Source organism: Chlamydotis macqueenii, chromosome 3, assembly GCF_036417535.1.
Source record: "Chlamydotis macqueenii isolate bChlMac1 chromosome 3, bChlMac1.mat, whole genome shotgun sequence".
Taxonomy (NCBI): domain Eukaryota; kingdom Metazoa; phylum Chordata; class Aves; order Otidiformes; family Otididae; genus Chlamydotis; species Chlamydotis macqueenii.
In genome coordinates this window covers 65,531,914-65,557,827 of record NC_141558.1, presented here as the reverse complement: position 1 = coordinate 65,557,827, position 25,914 = coordinate 65,531,914, and the positions used below count along the sequence as shown (strand labels likewise).

General features: G+C 40.0%; 1 protein-coding gene across 1 annotated transcript in view; it reads right to left on the bottom strand.

Annotated features, from left to right (window-relative positions):
* AIG1 (androgen induced 1) overlaps window positions 1–25,914 on the bottom strand; it is a 127,778-nt gene that overhangs the window by 80,244 nt on the left and 21,620 nt on the right. The window contains exons 2-3 of the mRNA XM_086744144.1: window positions 9,879–10,034; window positions 1,827–1,928 (exon numbers count right to left, since the gene is read on the bottom strand). Coding sequence (XP_086600270.1) covers window positions 1,827–1,928; window positions 9,879–10,034 — 258 coding nt within the window. The remainder of the gene's footprint in view (window positions 1–1,826; window positions 1,929–9,878; window positions 10,035–25,914) is intronic.

Sequence of the window (25,914 nt, the reverse complement as noted above, 5' to 3'; positions counted from 1 at the left end):
TAGTAACTACTAATAACTGAGATGCTAGCATTATCAAAGTAGTTTAAAAACCCCTTCATATTATGATGAGTAATGCATCAGAATTCATTACTATGAAAGCTGGTGAGGATGAAGTGGTGGCTAAAACATCAGAAAGAATTAGACTGAAAGGTGGTGAAAAGCCCAACAGCCATAAGCTTCTCTGTGACTGAGCTAAAGGAACTTCGGATAAATGGAGACTGAGACAGCAAACAATTCCTTTACAAAAGATTTTCAGAAATGCCTTATACAGTACTTCAAGTTTAAAAAAAATTGTCTAAGATGCTTGCACACAATTTATTTCAGCAAACTCTATTATGTCCAAATATCTCAAACAAAAGCCCTCTTCAAGTATATCAATAAGTATACATTTCTACAGAGCAACTTGAGCAACATGAGCTTTTAGTTATGGCACAGAGGAGACTTCCTGAATAGACAGGGCCGTTTGTGGTCAACTGCTTCACAATATACATTCATGAAAAACATTATAGGTTAGGCACTTTCAGTATGTGGAATGTCACCTGGAAGAAACGTCATCAGAGTTGGCACTGATGTGGTGTGGGGAAAAAAAATCAATGAATGCACGGCTGGGTAGCCGTGTTCAGTTTGTAACCTCAAAATGCAAGAGAGAACAGTCTGAACAAACACAGCAGGAGTCATCAGACTCTTCCCTCAGCTCCACACACACATAATATCACTTTGTTCCTTTCAAAATGTTGTAAAAGAGTACAGCATCTAGCAGAGGTGGATGCTCCTCTTGTCAGTAGTAACTCTCACAATGCTCCTTTCACACAATTTCAGGAATAAACAAACAGCAGTGCCATCTGCCCCACCCCACAAATGACCAATTTATCAAGCCCGGCAGTACTAGACAAATCTTGGTCTGCTGTGGTGACAGAGTACTCACACCCTGAAGGATGAGCTTTGCTGTCATCTGCTGATGAGCAGCAGTGCCAAATGGTTTGCCATGCCTTGATATGGAAAACAAAGTAATAATGAAACATCTTGCACAGATGCAACTAGAGAAGAAAACGACGCCTTTCAGCTCCAAATGCTGCATAAACAGCAGTAAGTACCTGATGGCAAAGTGTGGCCTTTATCTTTCCCTTAGCAGTTAAACACGTAGTTGAGAGAAAGAATATCCAACTTGACATACCAGAGAGGGATGAGAAGGTCAGATTTGTTCTCAAGAAACAACTTTTATGATTACCATTGCAGCAATTTTGAAACGACATGGATGCACATAATTCCACATTACTAAAAATACTCAGATACAGGTTCTGCTATACAAGGTTGGTGTACTTGAGAAATGACTAATTGCTTAATTTTTTCCCCAAAAACATACAAGTCCAAAAAGTATAGTGAGATCCTTTGAACAAGTATTTTAACCAATATGTTTTCATCACAAGTTAGAGTTTTTAGAATGGCAAGTAATCACTTAATTGTTTCTGTCATTTTAGAGCAAGATTTATTGAAGTCAGAACTTCTGTTTTATGTAAGAGTCTCTTTTGATTAACTTTGCTCATGACCAGGGTGACATTGCTCTGGAAAAGGCACATTATTACAGAAAACAGCAGATCCCCACAACCAGTCTGGAATGTAGGACGCCCAAGTTCAAATCTCCACTGTTTCAACCTAATAGGGATTCTTTCCTTACTCAAGTAAGGAAAGATGTTATTCTTGCTTGCAAACAACGTTCCTTCATCACTTCTGAGGGGATTAGCTGTAAGTGTATGCAGTCATGCACAGGGAAATCAGTGTCTTACACTTTTGTTTATGCAAGGAAGTGTTGGCATTACTTTACTCACCATTCCGTGATTCAGCCATGCTGGTATAAAATTATCAAGCAGCTTTGGGTAAACCAGTTCCCTGTCATAGATATAGATGCTCCAAAACATCGTTACAACGAACTAAGAAGAAAAAAAAGACAAGACAAGGCATTTTAAAATAAATGCTTCTGAACAATTAGCTACACATCTTAGATAGCAAAATGGGGCATTTAGCAAATAATCTATGGACAAACACAGACACTGTTGTTTTTTGACCCAATCCTGCTCTAATCAACAGTATGACTATGGATTATTACTTGCATTCACGGGAGTTTTAACTTCTTTTCTTCTTCTTTTTTTTTGTTTTGACTTTCAGCCTGGAAAAAATCTATTTTTTTTTTACTTACATGCCTGTGGCCAAATTACAGCTGAGTGCTATACTTTAGTAGCAGATGTGGCACATAAATAATGTTTCACCACTAATGAGATAGAAAACAAATGGAAAATCAGGTAAAATATCACTTGGAATTCACAGAACTTGTAAATACGAAACATTCACCCCTGAACAGAAGCCTATAAACTCATCTTTGCACTTTTTGATGTCAGCTGACAAAAAAGCATTGTTTAAAAAAAATATTTAACCCTTACAACTCCTCTGAACACAATTCATGGACTGTGATCCACAGGAAAGAGGTCTAGTATCCTGTTCATTTGTCGATAGGATATTTGGCTTGGTTCTTGTCAGAGACTATTTACCAGGAGCCCAGAGAAAGAAAGACCATTATTTCCTCTAGACTGATGACAGCATAGATGGCTCAGATAAAGTTTGCACTAGGCTAAATCTTTGCCAAAGTGTGCACAAATTATTTAAAGATACCATGATATTTGAAAAGGAAAGACAATATAAAAATGCAAAAATTTACAGAACTAACAGTTTTAGCCTACCTTAGGTGGGGAAAGAACAAAGTAAGTAATCTTCTAACCAAAACACAACTGCTTTCTTACCTTGAATTTGAGTCACAGTTTTCTAGTAATAAAAGGCTTATTGTTTACAGCAGTAAAACCCAATATCTGGGCCAGGAGCTTTTCAATTACCATTTTCAAGGGATCTCCACACAGTAGCGACAAGTCCAAGTTTACAGTTTGAGAGGCAACAGATAGGACTTTCACTGAGACAAGCAGGAAAGCATTCAGTTACATCTGAACCTACGTGGCCCACGATCTTGCGGCTAATTTGGGAGGTCAGTAAAAGAAAGTGCAAGAAATGTGGGGTGAGCACAGCACAGAAAATTACTAGTGTGTATGATAGTGTAGGCATAAGTTGTTTCATATGCTTCTGACTTTGGAAAGTTAAAATTGAGGTTGCAGTTTATCAATGGCATCTTGTTCTAACCACAGACATGCAGACTTCGGCCAGCCAGTTACATGAATGACCTGAACCAGTACACTGTTCCCTCAGTGTGCATACAGTACATAGTTTCTTAGTTTCCAACACACTTGTCCATCTGTTACGATAGCTATTGGTGCCTGCTCAGAATAGGCTTGGACTATTTGACTAGTGCACAGAGGCCAGGGAAAAAAAAAAAGTTATGATGGACAGCTTGAAAAATATTGCAAGTGTAAAGTACCCCACAAGAAGTCTCTCTTCTGGGCCAGTCTTGGCTTTGGCACAGCCTAGCTCTTTACGCACCTGCTGACACATAAGTGCCAAGATACGAATCGCTGAACAGCAGGGAAAATGGAAGCAAAGTATCCTCTTCTCTATAGGCTTCCTAGAAGTCATGTACTATCACAGTGGGTCTCTGAGAACCTGCTAAGACCAACTGGGACATAAAAACATATTCTCAGGTGCATGAAGATCAAGACTGACAATGCTTTTCTTCCAAGGAAGTCTTACAGCAAGAAAAATCACCCAGGATTAGGCTGAACCTAATTACACTGAACACAACAAAGCTAGTATGTTTTGAGGTGTGATTTTTGGGTGGAGCAGAATAAAACAATAGACTTTGCCGAGGAGGTAAAGGTAAGAAAAGAGAGGATGTGCCATCTGTCCCTTAACCAAAGTCAGCCAATGGATGGAGCGGAATCAGCCTAGCTGGTTGCAACCATCTGGAGCTACAGACGGCAAACGCTGCTTAGCAAAGCAGTATCACAAGGTAGACATAAGGTAAAGGAAGTGCACAAAACCCAAGGTGTTATAGAACTAACCTATCCGAGGACGACGCAACATGAGACTAACACAACGCCCTGGGGAACATCCCTTCTAATGTCTGAATGGTTCACCTTAGCTTTCCTTACAATAAGTTCATTTGGATAAAATGAACAATTAAAATGAACTATTGCACTATGAACTAAAATGAACTATTGCACCATGAACTAAAATTAATTCTAAAAATGAGCTATAAAAATGAACTATTTGGATAAAAAGAACTATATTGAGGACTTGTTACTTAGCTACCTTGGCTGCTTCTGAATTTGCTTACTTTGATTAATGAGCAATTGTTGGTCTGGTACTTTTAAATCACCTCTACTGCGCTTACACTTTGGTATTTGTAGACTTTTATTTGGGCTGGACTTTGCCAAGATCACGCATAGTCATGCAACGCCAGACCATGATACAACGAGCTGCTGCTTTACATTGCCTACGTAAGGCTCAATCAGAGCTGCAGCTCTTACACTCATGCTGCCTTCCTTGTGGCACAATTCGTCAGTACTGCGGAGACAGTCATAGTACTACCCTCACATGCCAGGCCAAACAGGCTGCTCACATGCAGCAGACATCTTGCAGGGAGCCCAATACTTTTATTTTCTTTTGTTCCCAAGGCAAAATGGCACAAATGTCACCCTTCCACTTCCTCTTCAGACAAACTCGAGGCCTGGAATTCAAGGAAGAAAACGGGCCCCAGGAACTCCTTTGCACAGGAGCCTACTAAGATTGCCAGCTTTCTGAAGATAGCGATTATTTGGCTAAACAACATAAGGTTAAGCAACATGTAAAAGAACAGAAGAGTCTCTCATTTGCTACTTATCCTAAGTAGGGTCATTAGAGACCAAAGGGAACCTCAAATTTGCAAGAAGACCTTGGAAACTGTTTGAAAATACGGAGCATCTAAAGTACTGCTAAACAAATACACAGCAGCAGGAAAAAAAATAAGACCGAAAATTAAACTCTATTTTCCCAGTTAAGGAGATACTCGTTGAGTTTTTGTCCTCCATATCTGAAACTTCAGGGGACATGAGAAGAGCATGTGGCACTGTCAAGGGAAAAATTTTGAGAGACAAGTTGGGAAATGGTTGGTGATTCAAAAGGGAAAACAAATGGCTTTATCAGAACATCCCAAATGGAAGCAAAGAGAAACTAAGAGAGGAAAGCCAGTGAGATGTAGTGCACAATTTGCTGTTTTACAAGAGCCCAACCACGAAATACTATGCAAATGAAGAATGACCCCAGTGGAACCTTATTTTTCTCCACAGTGTGTTTTTGGTTTTGGCTGGGCTGCAGAGTTCAGTTTGCACATTTCCTGGATGGCCTAATGACAAAGGAAAAAAAAACCCTAACTCTTTGACCTCAACAAAACTTCTTCTAAGAACCATTAAAGGTAAGCTTTCTGACTATCTCCCAAGACATTTGCAGTTAACTGTGAGTATAAATATCTTGTTTGTGAGCCTCTTTGAGGGTTAAAGGTATTACACATAGCAGCAAAGTGTTATTAAAGGCAGATCACAGTAAGCACAAATTGGTAAAGTGCTGGCTTTAGGTGGGATCTAGTGCTAGCCCAGCATCATACCAAATGAATTTGAAAAGGGCTAATGAAGGAAATCAAAAGGAGTAGGAAATGAAAATCAGGGAAGACTTCCCCTTAGAGAACAGAGTTCAGGAGGCAATTGCACCACTGCTCACTCACGTTCCCATCATCAGCCACCACATCACCACAGATGAGGGCAAAATCCAGAACAGAGAGATTTTGGCATGGTTGAGTCAGTTATGGAGATAAAAATGTTTTGTAGTCTGGTCAAATAACGAGGTAAGTAGGAGACTGCAGCAAACACGTACACATATTTACTTGGGGTAAGATCCTGAATCAGCATTACTAATGATCTACAGAAGAAGGGTGATCAGCTCTCCTTTTGAGTGCATCAGTACGGAGAAACAAGAGATAAGAAAGCATGCCTGGCTTTCTCTCTTTCATACTATAGGTTTTTTAAAACGTAAAAGTGTAATATAAAGAATATGAGATCATTCTAGCCAGTTTAGACTCAGACCCAAATGGAGCTATTAAAGCTACATGATATAAAATATCAATGGCAGAGTTTGTGATTTTCTAGGCAGCAATCTCTCTTCCAATATATAACAATATCAATTTTCTTTCTTCTTCCTATTTCTATTCAATACAGTCTTAAACACCTAGAGAAGCCTGTTTTATCTTTTCTTCCTGTTGTTTGGTACAAATTGCAAGAAACATATTGATAAAACTATATACAGTTTACACAAAACACTAATTAACCACAGAAATTTGGCAAGTTCAAGATCTATGTCAAACAAATAGAAAAAAGTAGGGATAGTCTAAACCACTGGTGTACTCTCTGACTTTTAAGCATGTCTCACACTTCTCTAGTTGTGTAAATTATTCCCAGTATAAATCTCCTTTACACTGGTAAGGCAGGGGTGTGTAAATGCAGCCAGTATAGATGGTAACAAACTTCTAAAATGTCTATGCAAGCATTTTTTTTTCCTGGATGCTTCCTGATCTCTTAGGCATTTGAATAGTACCTCAGGCTAATAATAAAGTAAAAAAGGGCTACAAAGTGTTGCCCACAGACTTTTTGTGGAATAAGGCTTTACTGCATGGAAAATTGGTCTGTTGATTTCTGATTTCATTCTCTTAAAAGTCATATTAAAATGAGCAACAACAGGTAAACAGTAGTCTTTATGTCCTTCAAAAAGGTTAACGTTTATTTCTTCACGCTCCTAAACAAAACGGTAAGTTGACAATTCAGTTGTATCTAAGCCCCGAAGACACACGATGCATAACACAACACTGGAGAGGTGTGATTTGCTGCAAAGATTTTGCAAGATTTGATTTGTTGCAAAGCCAGCCAAGGAGTTTGTTTGCCCTTGGGCTGGTTCTTTTTCCTCTTTTGGAAGGTGGGAGGAGGTTGGTGGTCAGACTTCCCAGGTGGTTTATACTTAATACTTTTTTAGGAAGTACTAAAAATTAAATACTTTTTGTTACCTTTTTTTTTTCCACACATAATTGTTTGACTTGGGAGTGGAAACTCCTTTTCTCATCTGTTTTTCAGAACAAGTCATCTCAAGGGCTTCAGTAAGCAGGAAATAGAGAAAAATTGTGTTGAATTGCTCTTGGAAAACTACAGTTAGTGGACTTTAAAATGTTCCCCTAGTAATTGCATTATTCCCTAAACATGCCCTGTGTAAAACACTGAGCAATAAAAATAATTTAGATGTTGAGGTAACTGACAAGTACTTAAGCATGACCACTGCTGTTACATTAGAAACCCAACAAGGCCTTTATTCGCATCTCTCCAGTTTTTATGTCTGAAGTTTCCCTTGTGTCACTACTGGAAACCTCTGAGAAGCTCCATGGAGAGAGACAGCCGGGTGAGTCTCAAAGAAAGAAAACCTGCATTTGAATTTCTTCTGTTCTTTTTTTTTTTTTTTTTTTTGGAGTGAGGAAGCTGTTGAGACAATATGGGAAATGAGGGAACTTTAACTTTTTTTCTGCAGATACTCTCGTGTTTAATAACTTCCTAACAAGCACCTCTGGCATACCAAAATTTCACTAGGTATTTTCTTACACAGAAATAGCTCTTTAGAGGACAAAGTCAGTGTTAGACATTTCCTACTTTTGGGCCTTGAACTCTTCCTACCCGTAATCCCACCGAAGAAGAGACCCCCAGTGCCTGGCAGTCCCTCAGGCACTGGTTTGGCAAGTGGTAGCTGCGGTGTGGTGAGTGATGCTGGAAAGGATCAGGTTTCAGGAAGGAGCTGAGACCAGTGTTAAGTTATGAAGTGCTGCTGTTTGACTCCCAGTAGCCAGGAGAAGAAACAACATTGTAAACAACCTTTTTAAGCTTTCTTTGTAAGAAGTAAAGTGAAATAATATTTGGTAATCAATTGCTGCCCTTCACCACAGAAAGGTCACCTTTGGACACAGAAAACATCTGTCCAATGAGCATGGACATTTCTTACTATTTTCTGGAAATTTTTTTTTTGTTTAAGACAGAAGTTTTTTTTTCTGTATGAAACCTTTGGGAAAGTAGCTAGCTTCAGGCATGCAATGCCTCCTGCAAGCTGCTAACTTGCGAATGTTGCAATAGTACTTCTAGTGCAGGCAACGGCTAGCTGGGATTCCTCGCTTACTGGTGACAAGAGAAACAACGCCTGAAAAAAATGTGCAGAATTGCCAAGAGAAAGTGAAGCTGAAATTCTCCAAGATCTTGAAAAGCTGAAAAGTTTCAAGGTCCGGAAAACTGCAGGGGTGGAGGAGCACACAGACAACAGTACAGAGTTAAAGCAGTGGCTCTGAAGCCCAAGCAGCATAAGAGCCAAGGAGGGTGTGCTTTGATACATGTAAGATTTACACTTCTAGATTGAAAAAAAACCTTAAAATCTTTAAATAAACACAAATAATGTGACGTTGTTCTCCTTCTCCTTCTTCACTTCTATTATCAACGCAGTAGGAAAAACATCTGTTGCCAATCTCAATCACAACCACAACTACTTATAATTCTCAATCTCCCTTAAAATACAAATGTAAGGTATATATATCCCTGCATCCATTTTTGCAAGTCTGTTTATTCATTCATGGATTTTTTAAAAACTGTATTAGTTAATCCAGTTTCTTCTGGATCATTGCTGAAGAACTGCAGTCTGTTACCCCAACACGAATTGCAGCAGCTCCCAAGAGGCAGGCCAGCAAGTACAGTAAGGGAAGGCTACCAGCTGGGTTTTTATGACAGAAACACCTGCACCGAGTTTCACATATGCTTTGCATTTTCTAACTTTGCAGAAGCATTCTGTATTTCTTCATGTATTGTGGAATCCCACATAAATGGTGAAATCGCATTGTAATGAAGCATTTCTGAATGTATCAAATTATAAATGATAGATTGATATGTTGTGTTAACTGCTGTTAGTTGACAGTAAGTGATCAGCTTTTGTGAAAGACTTCATACAGTTTTCTAGTAGTCCTACCATGAAAAAATAATTGCTTTTAGCAAATTTATTTTGAACTACTGTACACTGAAATAAAAAGTAGAATTAAAGGTTGATCTTGAATTATAATAAAAGCAATATCTAAATGAATGGTTCACACTTTTTTTTTCATGTAACCTAAACTCAGAATGAGACCAACACAGATCACACTTTCATGTTAAAATACATGAAATTCTGGATTTTCAGCTCATTCCAGTGTGCAGTATGAGATACCTAAGACATTCAGCAGCTTCTGCCATTGAAAGTGATGTGTAATGTCCCAGCAGAGCAGATCTGACCCAAAGAATAATTTTCTTTTGAAAAAGACATGTAAAAACCACATTTTTCCACACCTGTGTGCTTTTTCACATTACTGACAAATCCCTTTCTCCCCCCACCCCATTTCTTCTGTGAGCTCTGAATCCCCCATGGGATTCACAAGGAGCAACATGGACTTTCGCTTCCCTTCTTGTGCATGACAAAATGGCTTACAGACTGAATTCCAGTCAGGTCATAATGGTGTTGAAACATGCTACAGTCAGCACCTTCACTACTAGTAACAATGACACACGGTGCAGAAAAAGTCCAGATTGACTCTCAAGATGCTGCTGGTACAATTCACATTTGAAATTACTTGTACAAGTTCGCAATGTAAAGTACATTATTTTTAATGAACAAAAATTAATTTCAGCAACACCAGTTCTCCCTTACACCTGTGAAAAACAAGAGAGTAGTAAAGTAATTTCTACCATTTTCCCTTTCTGCATAGTCTTTTGCATAGAGGTGGGAGGGAAAGCCTTTCAGCCAGAAAAACCCAGTAACTAACACCTCTCACTTGGTTTGTAAAGACACGTGCAGATTAACACCGGACTTACCACTCCAACAGGGAAAGCTAGAACAGCCATCATCCAGTCACGGAGGGAAATGAGTTTTTTCAGCTGCCTTTCTTGCTCTTGACTGTCATTTCCTTTAGTGAGAAGACTGGACAGGTCAGTCAAGACACAGATCCCAAAGAAGACAGCCTGGATAACCTGCACAGAAAGGGAACACACTCATGAACAAAGAAGACCAGACCTTTGGCAGAGCAGGTCAGACAGAGGCATGCATGAGGAATATTGCCAATGAAATGACACAGGGAGTGGGAAAACAGCAGTCCCTTAAATATGGGTAGAGTTTCTTCACATAAAAGCTGCTTGTGCTTCTAGATTGAAAGCCCTGCATGCACCTTGCTCCCCACTTATTGTAAACAATGCAAGAGGAAGAACTGTTCCAGAGTTGGGACTTCCTACCCTCACTTCAGGCATGTGCCACCCACTGGGAACTGAACTGCAGCCACCCCTTCCTGCTTCATTCCATACAACTGGGCCCCAAAGCCATAGCATTTGCCTCTGAGGTGGAAAAAGTAAGGAAAGCGCCCTGTGAAAAAAAAAAGGAAAGAAAAAAGATAGGTGTTTCTTTCCCGTGCACCAGGAGGTTCTCCCTCGGAGACCCTGCCTACCCCAGACACCCAGAGGCCAAGGAGGTGCCTGAGACTTCCTGAGAGGTGCAGCATACAGTCCAGGGTTCAGCAAATCTATCACTGCTTCATCTCAGGTAGCGAATAACAGAACAAGCAAGCTGCAGGAGTTATTCAAGCTGTCTTTTCATGATGGTGGACTGTCATTTACCTGCCTTTTCCTTTTTCTACATTTATGTATTTGTGTATAATAATGTAAGATTATCTGTGATACTAAATAGGTAGTTTAATCAGCTGAACCCACTGATTTGGTTCAAACTTGACTTGATCTTAGTTTGACCACTGCATTTTTCTCCCTTAATTAGCTTAGCAAAATTGTAATAAGTTAGCTCAGGAATGCTCTTGCCTGAGGACCTGCGTATCCTTTCTCATACAGTTCAGAGGAAGTGCATGCAGCTTGTTTACTCCTCAAGCTGGCAGCCCAGGTCACAAACCCATTCGCATCAGGTAATCTCAGGTAAAAAATTAACAAAATATGGGCTTGGTTCCCGAATTGCACAATGATTCATAAAAAACATAAACATATGCTTAAAAGTACATGTTTTTCAAAGCCAGCATGGAGTACTAGTTTAGAAGCCTTATCTGTAAATCTAAGTGTTCCTCTGACTGGAAATCTCTGACTAAGCAGCAGACCATCCATAAGAAAAAAGAAGAGCACATACCTAGATTTTGCAGAATATAATTTATTATATGCATCCATCTTTGCAGAATTTAGATTACAACAAGTAATGTAAAGAACCACCTGGGGGGGGGGGGGAGGGAGGGAGGGGGGGAGGGAGGGAGGGAGGGAGGAAGGAAGGAAGGAAGGAAGGAAGGAAGGAAGGAAGGAAGGAAGGAAGGAAGGAAGGAAGGAAGGAAGATAATATCAAATAGAGGTTGGCTACTAGAAAAAAGTCCAGAGATGTGTAATGGTTGGATGGATTAAAGTACATTCCTTTCCTCAGCATTCCTTATACAACCAAAATACTTGTAAACTCTGGCTGTAAAGCTGTGAATGACAGACGTTCAAATGGCCCCTGGATCTGCTTGCAATTCTGCTGTCATTGCTCTCCCCTCTGCAGGCTGTAGCTACATATAATTTGCTTGATAAATAGATTAAGCAACATTACAAAACACTCCCTGAAGCCATGAAATGCGACAGACTACTGGTGCTACAGCTCTTTATTGTGCTAGAAAAAGGTATTACTACTTCAAATAACTGCCTAGTAAAGTTAAGATCTTCTGCATAATTTCTGAAAAATATTTTATATAAAAGTTGGGGCTCCTTGGAGCTATATAATCACATTAACTCCTAACGCATTTTTTTTCATATTATTTGTCTGAAACGAGCACTAAGGAGAAAAAAAACCTCCCATACTCAGCCCTGTTTTCCATCAAACAGATGGCCTATTTGGAGAGAAGGAATAAAAGAACTAATTATGCATTTGCTTGACTTAAGAGGAGATATAATACCATCTACCATTCACTCAAGAGTGTGAATGCCAAAGAAGGAAAAAGATTTAAGACTAGACCAGGAAAAAAAAGTATACCTAATAGTAATGAGATCAATCTGGGTGTTAAAAAGTTTAGGCTGAGTACCAGGAAATATTTCCTAACAGTGAGCTCTGTCAGACCATGAAATAGTTTCTCAGAGGAAGTGGTGGAAGCCTCATGGCTTGAGTCACTCAAACCGATATTGGACAAAACATTCAATAACGTACTGCAGGGAACAGTATTACGCTGGCAGGGCTTGGACGAGTGACTAATGGATTGTTTGCAGCTCTAACTGCAATTCCCTGAAATGGTCTCTCTCCAAAGAAACACAGACTCAAACAATCACACGCCCACTTTCCAAGGGAATTGAGATTGTACATCCACTAATCAATGACAAACCGAACAACTTCTCTCCCCATTATCCTGTAACGAACATACTGCTTCAAGGGAAAATACAATGATATTGGGAATAACTGAAAAGTCCTAAAGGGAATGAAAGTACCCAAAGATTTCAGAGAGTAGGTATGAAGTAAACTATTCTACAAAAAGATTAACAAATAAAAATCCATATAGGAAAGAGAAAATTACATATTTATTGAGGCGATTTCGAGCCAATGAAAAAATCGTATAATGTTCAGGAAGGAAGAGTTCCAGCTTCTTCATATAATGTACATACATTCACTCTAATATTTCCTTTCCTTTCTAGAATGTGAAAGAAAACTATTCTAACACCTATCAACATTTAGGAGTAGACTGAGGACCTCCAGAGCTGCATGAGCCTCAGCAGCACAAACTGAACAGCCAGAGCCAGTAACGATTTACGTCCTTTGTGGGTCTGGCATAGGAAAAGTGTAGCATGCAGCTACTGGTGGTTTATGGTATGAAACAATTTTTTAAGTCCATGCTCCTCAGTGTGAATGCTGCCTAACAGATGTGAAAGTTCACAGCAAGGGAGTAGAAACTCCCTCTAAACAATATTCTCCAAAGTCCCTGGTGTTGTTACCTCAGATTTAGGATCACATTTCCAAAACAAGGACCTTTTGAAAATCTGCAGGTGGTGAATCTATACATGAAACATCCCCAAGATGTTAAACAAACAGTTGATTTCTTTTTTTTTTTCCCTTGGAAATGTAAGCAGTAACAGTACTTCAGCGGGAATATCTTCCAATTTTGTTTCTAACTAGAGTTTGAAGGAAAACAGTGATTTAGAAAATGACAGATACAAATTTGACAGAAAACAGCCATATCTTCCTTATAACATGTAACAGTGATAAAAGCAGAAACTTGTAAGCAGAGTATGAAAACCAAGAAAATAATTAAAATGGATATAAAATACTAACTTATTGCTGACCCCTACAGTACCCTGTGATAACATAATGACAAGTAATGGAAATGGCAATCTACAGGTATTTTGTAATACAAAACTCTGAGCAGAGAAAATATTTGTTAAGTTGCTGCAGGAGAACACAGCTATGAACAGAAGATGAAACAGAGCAGCCCAGAAACCTTCTCAGACAGTGAGATCTATTCAGATTATATATCAGAAAAGATTGTTCCTTCTGAACAATTAGAATAAAATAAACTAATAGTACATGTCTGTCTCCTACAAAAAAAAAAAACAAAACACTTGCTTCAGTAGGACAGTTTTTCCACAAGGTGCTCACTGCATGATAGCAGCTAATGGCCTCCCCATACTCCCTCTGGCTTGACTTAAGAGTCAGACAGAAAATATATCTCCTCATAAACCTTTCTCCAGGGCATGGAGACTCCCTTCTCTCTCGTACTGTGGGCTCCACAGAGCAGACAAAACCTCTGCACAAATGAGGTCAATGGAAATTCTGTCACTACTCTGAATTCACTGAATCCAGGATTTCATTACCCATGGACTCATCCTCCTCCAAGCTCACTCTCATAATCAGAAGCACTCCTTACAGCTCAGAGATGAAGAACTGGAAAAGTCTGTGCATGGGCATTTTTCCCTCTATCTGCCTTTGAAAATGGATAATTCACTGTCCTCCAGTTATCATTTTCAAGATTAACAGCACTTGCAAATTATTTAATGTACTCCTCTATGAAATCAGGCATCTGAGTAGGCTAGCAAGTAGACAGCACTGCCAGAATAAAACATGAGAGTAACACTCATGAAACCAGCAAGAAATAACAAAAGAGCATGGAAAATTAAGTAACTCTTACACATTCCAAAATGCCGCGTTTGCACAGGAAGTACATGCGCACATGTGTGTGTATACATGCATGTATTAGGTACCTGTACCTCACTTACCAGGTAAGTTGCCACTGTTTAAAGCTAGGACTGCAGTTAGGAAAGAGACTTAAGAGTACGCAAATCTAACCCATATTCTAGGAAAACTAATTAATGCTAGGGTGTCAGAGAGGCCTGGCTGATGCCTGGGGGCTGAGAGCAGTGTGGCAGGCGCAGCCAGGGCCCATCCCACCCCCAGTCAGAAGCAGGGCAGCCAGGGGCACAGGAGCAGGCCCAGCCCCAGACACTGGGCACGTCCTTGAGGATGGGCCACTAGCCCACAGGTGGGGGACAGACATAACCCAACTCACCAAGCAACACTCATGTCAACTTAAGACAACCCATGGCTTTCCACAGGAAGATGAAAGTTTAGCTCTACCAGCATGCAAAATTAAATTGCTGAAAGTTGTAATTTCTCATGTATTTCAGATTTTACAATCTCTCATATTCTGCCTGTACCTCTTCCTTTCTCTTCCCATCTTCCCTCCAGTTAACCCAGGAAAAACCCTTACTGTGTTACATTTACAGGATAGGTTGAGTTTCAGACCATTCTGTCTTAACAAGAGTCTTGACTGTCTCACAATGGTTCTCAAACACATGCAGCACAGTTCTTGAGGAGGTAATGTGGTTGTGCTAAAATTGTTTGAAAAGCAGTTTGCTTAATATTTTTAGTACTTCTATAAGGACAAATACATTATTCCTTACTACAACAAGCTAAACTGAAATTTGGTAAACTATCAACAATATTTAGAAACGCTTTAATTTTTAAAGGAAAAAAAAGCATATTTAGTTATTCTTTTTACATGGGTAAAACACCCCCAACAAAAATGTTACTGTAGCAGACAACAATTGAGAAATTCATTTTGAAGTGCTACTATATCTCAGCTGTGTTGCATAGATGACATTTCCAACATGATCTCAGCATGACAGAGTGTATGCCATCTGGCTCAGAAGTGCTACCAGCGTGGAATCCACTACCACGTATCGGATGAAGATATGGAATGGACAAATACAGAATATAATAACACAGTATGAACAAAAATTTTACCATATTTTGAAAAAGTGTTCAATTTTCTTAAATCTTTCGCATTCTTTTTAGCTATGTCATTCCTCTCCAGCATCGTGCCAACTCAGTCTTCCTTCCTCCTCTAAAATCTACAGGTATTTTCTGCATACTTTCGAGATACAGATGTCTGGATATCTTACTTTGATCTTAGCTAATACACTCAAAGAATCAGTGAGCTCATGGTTGCAGCATTTAAGAAATTATTATTCTAATTCTATCTTTATCTTTTTGATTTTAAATTGTTTTGACTAAACTCATTTTCTAATAATCCCCATCTTATTCCTTACTCTCTTGCATCGTGTATAGAAAAGCTGCCATTACTACTCATTGTATCCTGCCTATACAACAGTGTAATTTCATTAAACTTATATAATTCATTCAGCAAACATGTGTAATACAGTTTATTCTGAATATATTATTATTTTATTAGGTTATATCTTTTATGTTTTTCTTTGCTAAAGCTTAATCTTATTAGGATTATACACTGCATAGAAGGTTATGTCATTATTTTGGTTTAAATGCTAATTTTACACATTTCAGCACGATTGGTATGCTCTCTGCAGCAGTGGCCTTGCAGTCAACCAGGCAGGAATGGCAGCTCTCTAGACAATGTTTGGGACAGCTATCTAAGAAGCTAAGACTTGTTCTGCAGCTGTCTGTGCTAAACTGAGCTTTAGGATAGGGTTTCCGAAGACTGGAAAGTCCCTAGCACTTTGTAAGTTAATTAACCCAAAAAGAAATTACATTTGATTAAGTACAGAGTTTTCTCAAAGAAATGGCTTTCTTAAAAATTCAGAAACTTCTGCATTGCACCAATGTTTTTATGTTTAGAAATACAGCTTGAAAACCACTAGAGGGAAGCAATTTTGGCAGACCAAATTTGACCACAAAACTACATGGAAGTTTTTCACACTGAGAGTGACTGGTTTTGCTTTTTATTTCTTCTCTTTTTAATAAATAAGGTAACAGCTGCCTTCTAAATTGCTGAATTTAGAAAAGGCCATGATTGATGTATCTGCAACATGGTGACAGAGCTGGAAAAGCAAATGAGAAAGTCACTACAATCTTCTGAGACACAGCAGCGTCAGTGCTGCCCTACCATGGCTGTAGGAGAGAAAAGGTTTTAATCCGTCTGTTTCCTGAGCACTGTGAAAGTAGTAATGAGTGACTCTGCACACCAGTTCAGTAAGGTAAATGATATTAAGTGATATTGTCTCAGTTGGGCAATTCTCCCTCTCTCCAGGGAGAGAGAGGGAAGGAAACATTGAGGGCTTTATGCCACCTCTTCATTCATCCAAACTACCAACAACATACAAAGGCAGTTGCAAACCCACATTGTGAAAAATAGCTCTAGTCTTCAATCACGGTGATCTTCAGCTTTTGCTTAAAGCAATTGTTCTTCCTCGGCTCACTGCTGCAGCAGCTGAAGGATAATTTATGAGGGGCAGGTAAAGTATATACATAAACAAAGTTATTACTAAAATAAGGATGTTCTGTAATTAGACCACAGCAAAGGATGTTGCTATTAAAGCTCCACTTGAAAAAAAGAGAGGACATAATTTTGTATATTAATTATAAAGCATGTGATTCAGTGAAAGGTGATCTAACCTGTTGTACTGTCCTCATAAACAAGACTATTCTTTACACAACATTTCAAGCAAGGCATTGTGTGTTACAGAGAGTTGTATTTCAGGAGGAAAAAAAAAATGAAGTTCTCATGATCTTGCATCTCTAAAGAAAACATGGGAAAAACCCTGATGTAAGCTAATTACATTTAAAGTAAATAATACAAGGGGGGCTGAGCGTTCAGTAGGTGTGTGGCATTTCAATCCCAGATGATAACACTTCCCTGCTTTCATTGTCTTTCTCAGAAATAAATCTCAATGAAAATTAAGGATTTGTTTCCTGATTGTCTGTTGGTGAAAGCGAGGCAGGGAGAAGTCAGATGGCCAAGGTCAGGCAGCAAGGCAGAAGAAGGACCCAGGGGATGAACTCAGGTGCCCCGATTCCTAGGCAGCTCTCTAGACATTAAATCAGGCCCTTTTCCACGCACCTGCACCTGCTCTTACAGTGAAAGCTATTTCCACTGCTTACTAGAGAAACCCTCCCCATTTTCTCAGGGACACAGCACAGACCTTTTCATTCCCTCCAAACACAGCCATACCACTGTTAGCATAAACAAAAATACTTTTCCTTTTATGCAGCTCATATTGATCACAGTTTTAAAAGACCTTGTTTGCTTTACTGTGTCCTTCAAAGTTTTCCAATGGTTAGATACTCTAATTCTGACTAGCTGATCTATTTGTGCAAACCAACTAGAGTTACCAGGATCTGAAACATAACAGCCTTAGAGAGCTTGTCTGTTATACCATTGCCACCTTCACTGACCTTAGTTCATAACCGCAAATACTGATTTTGAGCAACACTAGCACTGAATAAATCTTTTACATTTTTCCATCACTTGTGCTGCTCTGTATGAATAAGTTTGAGGAGCTGCAAGATCAGTCTGGTGCACACTTTGCTTCCCAGCATCCCCACAGGACTGGGCACTGGGCAGAAGAAACACAACCATCCCATCTGCTACCTGGAGACTGTCTTTGGAGAGAGGGGCCTGAAAAAGGAAAGTGTGGAGCACTACCTTACCTTATGTGCTCGTGAAAGCAGACACAGCTCAAACCTCTCTCACTCTTTCTTACTCTAACCAACATTTAACTGTTTCTTGAGTTTCTAAACTAGTCTTTCAGACATTGTTGTGTAATGTATTGCTGTTTTGCTCACTACTTTTCACTTCACTTGCAAAAGGAAAAAAAGAGATTAACTGGAAGGAAGTTGAAATGTACATGCCCCTACATGTTATGGGAAGCTGTTTAACAACGGCTACCTGGCATCACACCAGGTTCCAAACTCGTCAGATTTAGATGCTGTCCATCAGGCCATTGCACACCGGCTGACAAACAGTAAATATAATTTTTAAGCAGTAAACACCACAAGTTCAATAATAAGCTGACCTTCCTTCCTAGAGACAGGAGGCTCAAATAACACCTCAAATAACACATGGTCATTTGGATTCGCCATGGCAGGAAAAGCACTTTGCAAGTACCAGCCTGCAGATGTGGTAGCCCAGCACAAAAAAAAAAAAAAAAAAAAAAAAAGGACTTGTAACTATCAAGGGACATAGCCTACTGGTCACCTGGGCAATCACATCAGGAAATGCCCAAGTATCACCTGTCCTCTACTAAACCTCTTAATACTCCAACGCTAACGCCTCCATGCACCAGGTAGGTGCGTTCACATGCACTCCGCATTAACACTACAGCTGTAATCGTAATGCAGCTGGGGACAAGGGCTGTGCCCAGGCACATGCTCGGTGTGCTGAGTCATCAGTAGGAACTCCCTGGGCAGTCCCGGGAACTCCCCAGCTAGTTTCTGTTGAGATAATTGACTGATGGCTACAGGAACCCACCCCGGGCAGTCCCAGCTCCACGAGAGAACTGAGGGATCGATAGAAGAACTCCCCAGGCAGTCCCAGTTCGTGTTAACAAGACAATCAACTGCATGACAGGGACTGGGGAGGCAGGCAGACTCTGGCAGCCCGAGGAACAACCCAGGCGAGTCCTGCTTTGCACGCATGAAGTAAATGGTGAAACAATAGACACTATTTATCTATTTAGATATGTTTATCACTGGATAGGGCAATTTTTTGCACATAGTGAAGATGACTTTAACTAAAAACTCATCATACATGCACTGGAGTGTCGACATGGGACCGCAGGCCAACTGGATGACAAGAATTCACCAAATCACAGTTTGGGCAGTTTGATCCAAACCAGCTGCAAATGCTGTTACAAGGACACTCATGATGGAGACTCCTATCACCACCTGGACAGAAATCGGTCATACTGTCACAACAGTGACAACAGTAACACAAGAGTGTTACTTCATGAAGAACATCCAAATAAATCACTTTAGCTAACACTTGAACCAATGTGTGTGTAACATGGACTAGAATGGTCTCTAAGAAAATAAGAGCCTACCACCACGTAAGCTGGTCATAATGAAATCACACACAGATTTAAAACATTATCCCAGAGTGTAAGGGCATTGGTCCAAGTAAACATATCTGATGACGCTGTCAGATTTTATGTAAGATACTTCTGACTTGTAGAATACATAATCTTTTTGCAAAATACTTAGTAAATAAGGGCATTCCAGTATCCTGCCCTGTTCCTCACAACACAGAAATGCTGGTTACACAGAAAATGTTCATAAATGTTGGTGGTTTCTGGGCCATACCAGTTTATTTATAATCTGGCTGTAGTCCATTGCAGCACTATGCACAGACATCCCTGCAATGGAACAAGGACCTCTCCTGTTCAGACCATCTGTGACCATGCAACATGAAACTTCACACCAGACTGTCAAAGTAGAGCTGCTGATCAGCTCTGTCGGCATGCCTGTCCTGAGACATTCAGTTCTGACTAACAGTGAGACCAGGTTGCGTACAACCTCTAGCTTTGGATCAGCCAGGAATCCTGGCTCAGAGAGGTGTTACAAACTTCATGTGACACAGCCTGAACGGGAGTCTGGACTCCTCTGCCCTCCTGTCATGATAGCAGGGTCAAGTACTCGACAGAGAGTTGAGATGAGTCCAACCTGGATGCTGCCTGAGGGCCACCACATGCAGCTGTTCCTCATGCATTTGGGAAAGCTTGGTTTGGATTAGGCCTGTATCCACCATGAGGTTCAGATGTAACACTGCACAGGGTTTTTAGACACTTGGCTCCCAAAGTGGAAATCACAGCTCTCACACAACACTCAATTTCCAAGGAGCAGACCATAAAATGGGGTGATATTTAAACAAAAAATAACTGGGTATAGTAAGGAAAGGAGTATGTCTGGAATCCCACCTCTCTCCTGCAAGGCACATAACATGCAGCACTAAAGTCTCTTCAGTTAGTTCCTTGTGTGAGACTGGTGCTTACAGCTGGAAACCTGAATAGGGGCTAGGTGTTTAAGGAATCAGCCCTTACCTCTCAAGACTGCTTACTGTAACACATGATGGAAGGAAAAGACAAATTCTTGGTATCAACTTTTACGTGACATCAAAGTATGTATATTACTTGCTAAGGGATGCACCTTCTACACTCATTTCAACCCAAAATGAGCTTAAAGAATAATTCCTGATTTCAAGAAAACAAATATCACTGATAATGCCAAAGGACAGGATGTCCATCCACCCTTCTTGTTAAATTGTGCTAGTGTAGGAGAGAGCCTCCAGATGTCTTTGGAGGCTTATATTGAGGTTCCATCCCTTTGCCTAGATTTCACAGGGAAAATCTATTTGCTAAAATACTTTATCTGGAGCAAGAAATAGGAACCGGAAACCAAGACTACTTCCTTCTGACCCATACTCCTTCTCCATACAACATGCAAACTGGAGAGCCACTATTCTAAGTGCAGCTCTTTGTGAATGCTCAGTCTACCATTTTGCTTTTAAAAGAACTGTTTTTCTTGGTCAGAAAACCAAGATATTTTACAGGCCTCACTGCAGAGCTCAAATATATCACATTTCTTCATGTATTATTGAAACCTCAAGGAAAACACATGTCAGAGGTTTTTTCAAGTTCCACTTGACTCGATCAGTTTACCTTGTTCTTCCCACTCCACTGAAGAGAAGTGGTACGTGTAAGCTCTGGGCATATCCAAAGCTCTATTTTATTCTGCTATCAAGACTGGATCATTTGACTTCTTCATTTCTATTTATAAACATAGTTAGGTATTACAAAAGCCAGGCTATTTAACCATGAAGACTGTCAAAACAGATAACGTATTGTGTATCACTGAATTACAAACTGGCTGGGTGCCTAGCCTTTTGACTGCAAAGGTCCACTCCATCATAGTTCAAGCAATGTCTTCCATCTACTTCAAAAAAGTTTTGAAGACAGACAACTGTGAAATGACTATATGGATCATACAAATTATATTTGTTAATTCTTCCATCGGTTAATTGCACTTAGTTACTAGATCTGATGTAAATTTAGGAAGAGTAATACTTACCGGAAAATGTAGCTGATGACATTCATTCTAATGAGATACTACTCAGCAGTGATCTCTTGTGGTATCCACACAGCTGTGTGCTTAGAGAAGTAAGGGTGTTAACTTACTCTACTGGAACTAGTTCTCTGATAAATGGTTTTCCTTACGTATGTAGTGACCAGATGTGCATCCACAGTGCGGTCAAAATTAGTATAACATTTCAAAGAATTGAGTACTTAGTGTACTAGCAGTTACAACACAGTAATTGTTTTTATGAGGACCATGAAATTTTATTTGACTCAGTGAAGGCATTGCTCATATCTGCTTCCAAAATATCCAAGTTAGAAAACTAATGGCTTTTAAGTGGCTTAATATCGGTTAATAAACCCATTAAAAACCTGTACTAAAACATACAACCAGTATGGCTAGCCTAGTATGGGTAGGAAAACATCCTCTTTTGAGAGGAGAACACTGAAACAAAACAATAACCCAGAAAATGCACATTGATTCCAAGTTAAAATATCACAGTTTGTCTTTATATTAAATAGTATTAGCTAATCTTTTGGAGGAGAATACAAATTAAATACTGCTTTAATTTATGAAAGGCTTGGCATCCAATCACTACTCTGCACACATGCACTGAACAAAATGCAAGCACATTATGTTGCGCTAGGAAGGGTTTTCTTTTGAAAAGGCAGTGTTTATCCAGCTATGGATGTAGCCAAAACATGTATTTCACTTAAAAGCAAAATATTATCTAGTATCACAATACAGTAGGATTATCATTAATATAAAACTATAAACTTCAGGAATTCCATGTCTATAGTTACAACATTTGTATCAATGCCAAGATAAGGTCAGCACATCAATACATAATCAATTTGAAAAGCAAGTGCAAAAAATCTACAGCAGAAAAGAAGGCCACACATTTTAATTAAGCATTTACCAATCTTGTACACTACAAGGTAAATCATCATATAACGACTTCCATATTGTGAGTGTCTTTAGTTTAGAAAAATTCATCAATCTGCATCTCACAGTATTACTACAGCATTATAACTGTCTCTCTACAGACATTTCCCCACCCTTATTTTGTTTTTTGCTGTTCTTACTTCCCAGGTTTTCAGTCTGAATACGGAGAGAGTATTAGAGGGACCCCACCTCTCTAAACAACTACTTCAGGAATCCGAAAGGATCTCACATACTTCACTCTAGGCTTGCTTTCACTTTATAGCACTTAGACAATCTGCATTTATTATGCAAGCAGATGCAAAGACAGTCAGCTTCAGACGGGGACTTTCTCTTTGGTATTATCAGACCTTTGTCATCTTTTAGAGAAACTTGAAACTGATAAGGGATCAAAGAGATGATCTACTTGTTTTTTATCCATCTCTTATTTACATGATTCTAAATGTCACACAGAAACAGGGGTTTACATGGAACTGTTATAAACCATCTGTCGTGGTTTTGTTTAGTGAGGGGGGGCCTAAGGTGGTAGCTTCTGTAGGAAACTGCTAGAAGTCGCTCCCCTTTGTTCAGGGGACTTGGCCAGGCCTAGGGCGGACCCGCTGCTGGCCAAGGCCGAGCCGATTGGTAGCAGAATGTCCCGTGATAACGCCTCTGCGATAACGTATTTAAGAATGGGAAAACAGAAAAAAAGAGAGGAGAGAAGATGTGAAGAAGCTGAGCGGGGGCAGAGGCGCAGAGGGGGAGGCGCAGGCCTCATGGGCCTTGCAGGCCTCACCCTCTGGCCTCTCGCCAGGCAGCCGACTGGGCCCGACTTGGTCCAGCCCGGCTGCAAGAAGTGGAGAGGAGATGAGAAGTGAATAAGATGTAAAAAAAGATCCTGAGAGACACCTACCAGCCTGTTGTGAGGAACGGCTGCAGACACCAAGGTCAGTTCAGAAGGAGGGGGAGGAGTAATGCGGCTCCTGGCCAAGATTCCCCTGCAGCCTGTGGTGACGACCATGGTGGAGCAGGTTGTCCCCCTGCAGCCCATGGAGGTCCACGGAGGAGCAGAGATCCACTTGGAGCCCGTGAAGGACCCCATACCGGGGGAGGTGGATGCCTGAAGGCAGCTGTGGCCCGTGGAGGGCCCGCTGGGACAGCTGTTCTGGAGAGACTGCACCCGTGGAAGAGATGACCCACGCCGGAGCAGTTCCACGAAGGACTGTGGCCCGTGGGAGGGACCCCACGCTGGAGCAGGGGAGGAATGTGAGGAGTTCTTCCCCCAACCATGAAGCAGTGGCGTAAAACAACGCGTGATGAACTGACCACGACCCCCATTCCCTTTCCCCCCCGCCGTGCCGCTCAGGGAGGGGGAGGTAGTAGAGATAATGTTAAGCTTGGGAAGAGTGAGGGGTGGGGGTTATCTTGTTCTCTGTCTCATTATCCTGCTGTTTGTAGTAATAAATGAATAGTTTTCCCCAAGTCGAGTCTGTTTTGCCCATGACGGTAACTTTAAGGATTTCTCCCTGTCCTTATCTCAAACCTCGAGTCGTTTTTCCTTATATTTTCTCCCCCTGTTCTCTCGGAAGGTGGGGGGAGTGAGAGAGAGACTGCGTAGTCTGGTCCGATCGGGGCTGAACTACGACACCATCCTATTTAATGGTATTATTGTACACAACCTGGCAGCATAAATTGATTGTATACTGTAATATTTCTGTCAAGCTACAGGTTTTTTTTAAAACCAACAGAAAATTGTAAAGCAGAGACTGGCTGGCTACGTTTAATAAAATCCATCTCAGTCCTTAAAAACAATAGTGTGCTTCCTTGTTCTTAATTTCGTTATTGTTCTTAATGGTAATCTTTTTTAAAGCACTAATAAAAGAGATTTTCCTCATTTGTCAACATATTTACTCAGATCAAAGAGAGCAGTAAGATTCACAACTGAGATGTTCTGTATCAGTGGCCATTTCTTAAGAAGGCAGAATAGTACATCTGTTAACGTCACTGTTGCATAATAGCACAGGAGGAGCAACCAAGAGCAAAGCAGGCAACTCCACAGCAATTTACTACTTTGTAACTCAAACCAGCGCTTCAAATTCAGCCTGAAAAAAATACAGGAAATGCTACTGTACAAAACAAAATGTACTGTACAAAACAAAAACAAAAGTAATTTATTTGTAGCAAGATACACTTAGTAAGCAGACTGCTACCTTCTGCACAACTTCCGATTTTTGGATGAAGCCCCTGCTGAAGAAAACTGCAGAGAAATAAGGCCTAAGGCATTGCTGCCAGATGAGCGTTGCAAAAACATCACACAGAATGCAACCACCCAGTCAACCACAGGCAGAAAAAAGGACTCTGTAGTATTCTGGAACGTAACCACACTTCTAAGGGCCAAAACCAAGTAAGAATGGCAAACACTTTTCCTAAAGAAATAAAACCATGTTTTTTTTTCTATACTCCTCACTTTTTATTATACTAGAGAATGGTGAATGAAATGGTGAATTTATTTTATTTCTGATAGATAATTATCATGCCTGGTGATAGGCTTGGATATGCTAAAATTCGTCCAAGCAGAATTTTAAACTGTTTTAACTAAATACATGAACTTACTTTAAATGTGTTGCACGTATAAAGAAAAGCTTAAAACAACAACTATGTATTTAAATCTGACATAGTGAACAAATTAAATGTTTTCTTTAGTAAGTAAAATCAGATTTATTGTTTCTCTTCACCATGCCCTACAAGATTTTAGAGGCAGTAAATATTATCCTCCCACATCTCACTGTTATTCGCAGGTGAGGAGGAGGAAAACCAGCTTTCCTACTTTTTAACTTCCAGTTGGTTTCTCAGTGAATTGATTTATCTTCATTCTGTGTGAATGAAATAGTTATTGAACGAAACTAATGAATAACAGGAAGAAATACTTTCTCTGCATCTGCAGAGAAGACTGGTGTTGTCAAAAACCCAATACTGAAGCAAACTCTAGCTCTGCTGCTTAACCATTACCTTCAGTAGCTCTGTGGTGACACTTCTCTTAAAAACTTCAGTAACACATGCTCTAGCTAGATGTAACAACAAGAACTACTGAAAAAGCTGTATGTGTAGTCCATGCTGATAAAAGAATCAAAAAATATGCTGTATCAGGATATATGACGGATTATGAGTGTGTTACATTATCACACATCCAGCAAACATCAGTGAGACAATGGAGACATTGTCACTAGACAATGTGATTGAGCAGTTCTACAATGCAACAGAAAGAGATGGATGTGTAACTGTAGAAGAATTTTAAAATGCCAAAGAGTGGAGGTTTTCATCTGTTAGTGAGGACTCAGGTGGACAAAGTCCTAGGAAACTGGGACCAGCGCTCAGTATGGTTTATGCAAGGGGTTGAACTAGATGACCTCCTGGCTTACCCTCCAACCTGAGTGATCCTATGATTATATGAAGTCTGGGGCTTCAACCAAGGAAAAGTATTTAGTCTTGTCAAGGACTGTGAAATCTCTTCCTTGATCGCAAAACACATATCTCTAGAATGACTCCAGCTGATCACGAAATCTTAAACACTTCTGAAGTGTTTCCACAGTTTACTAAAGGCCTTTTCCTACA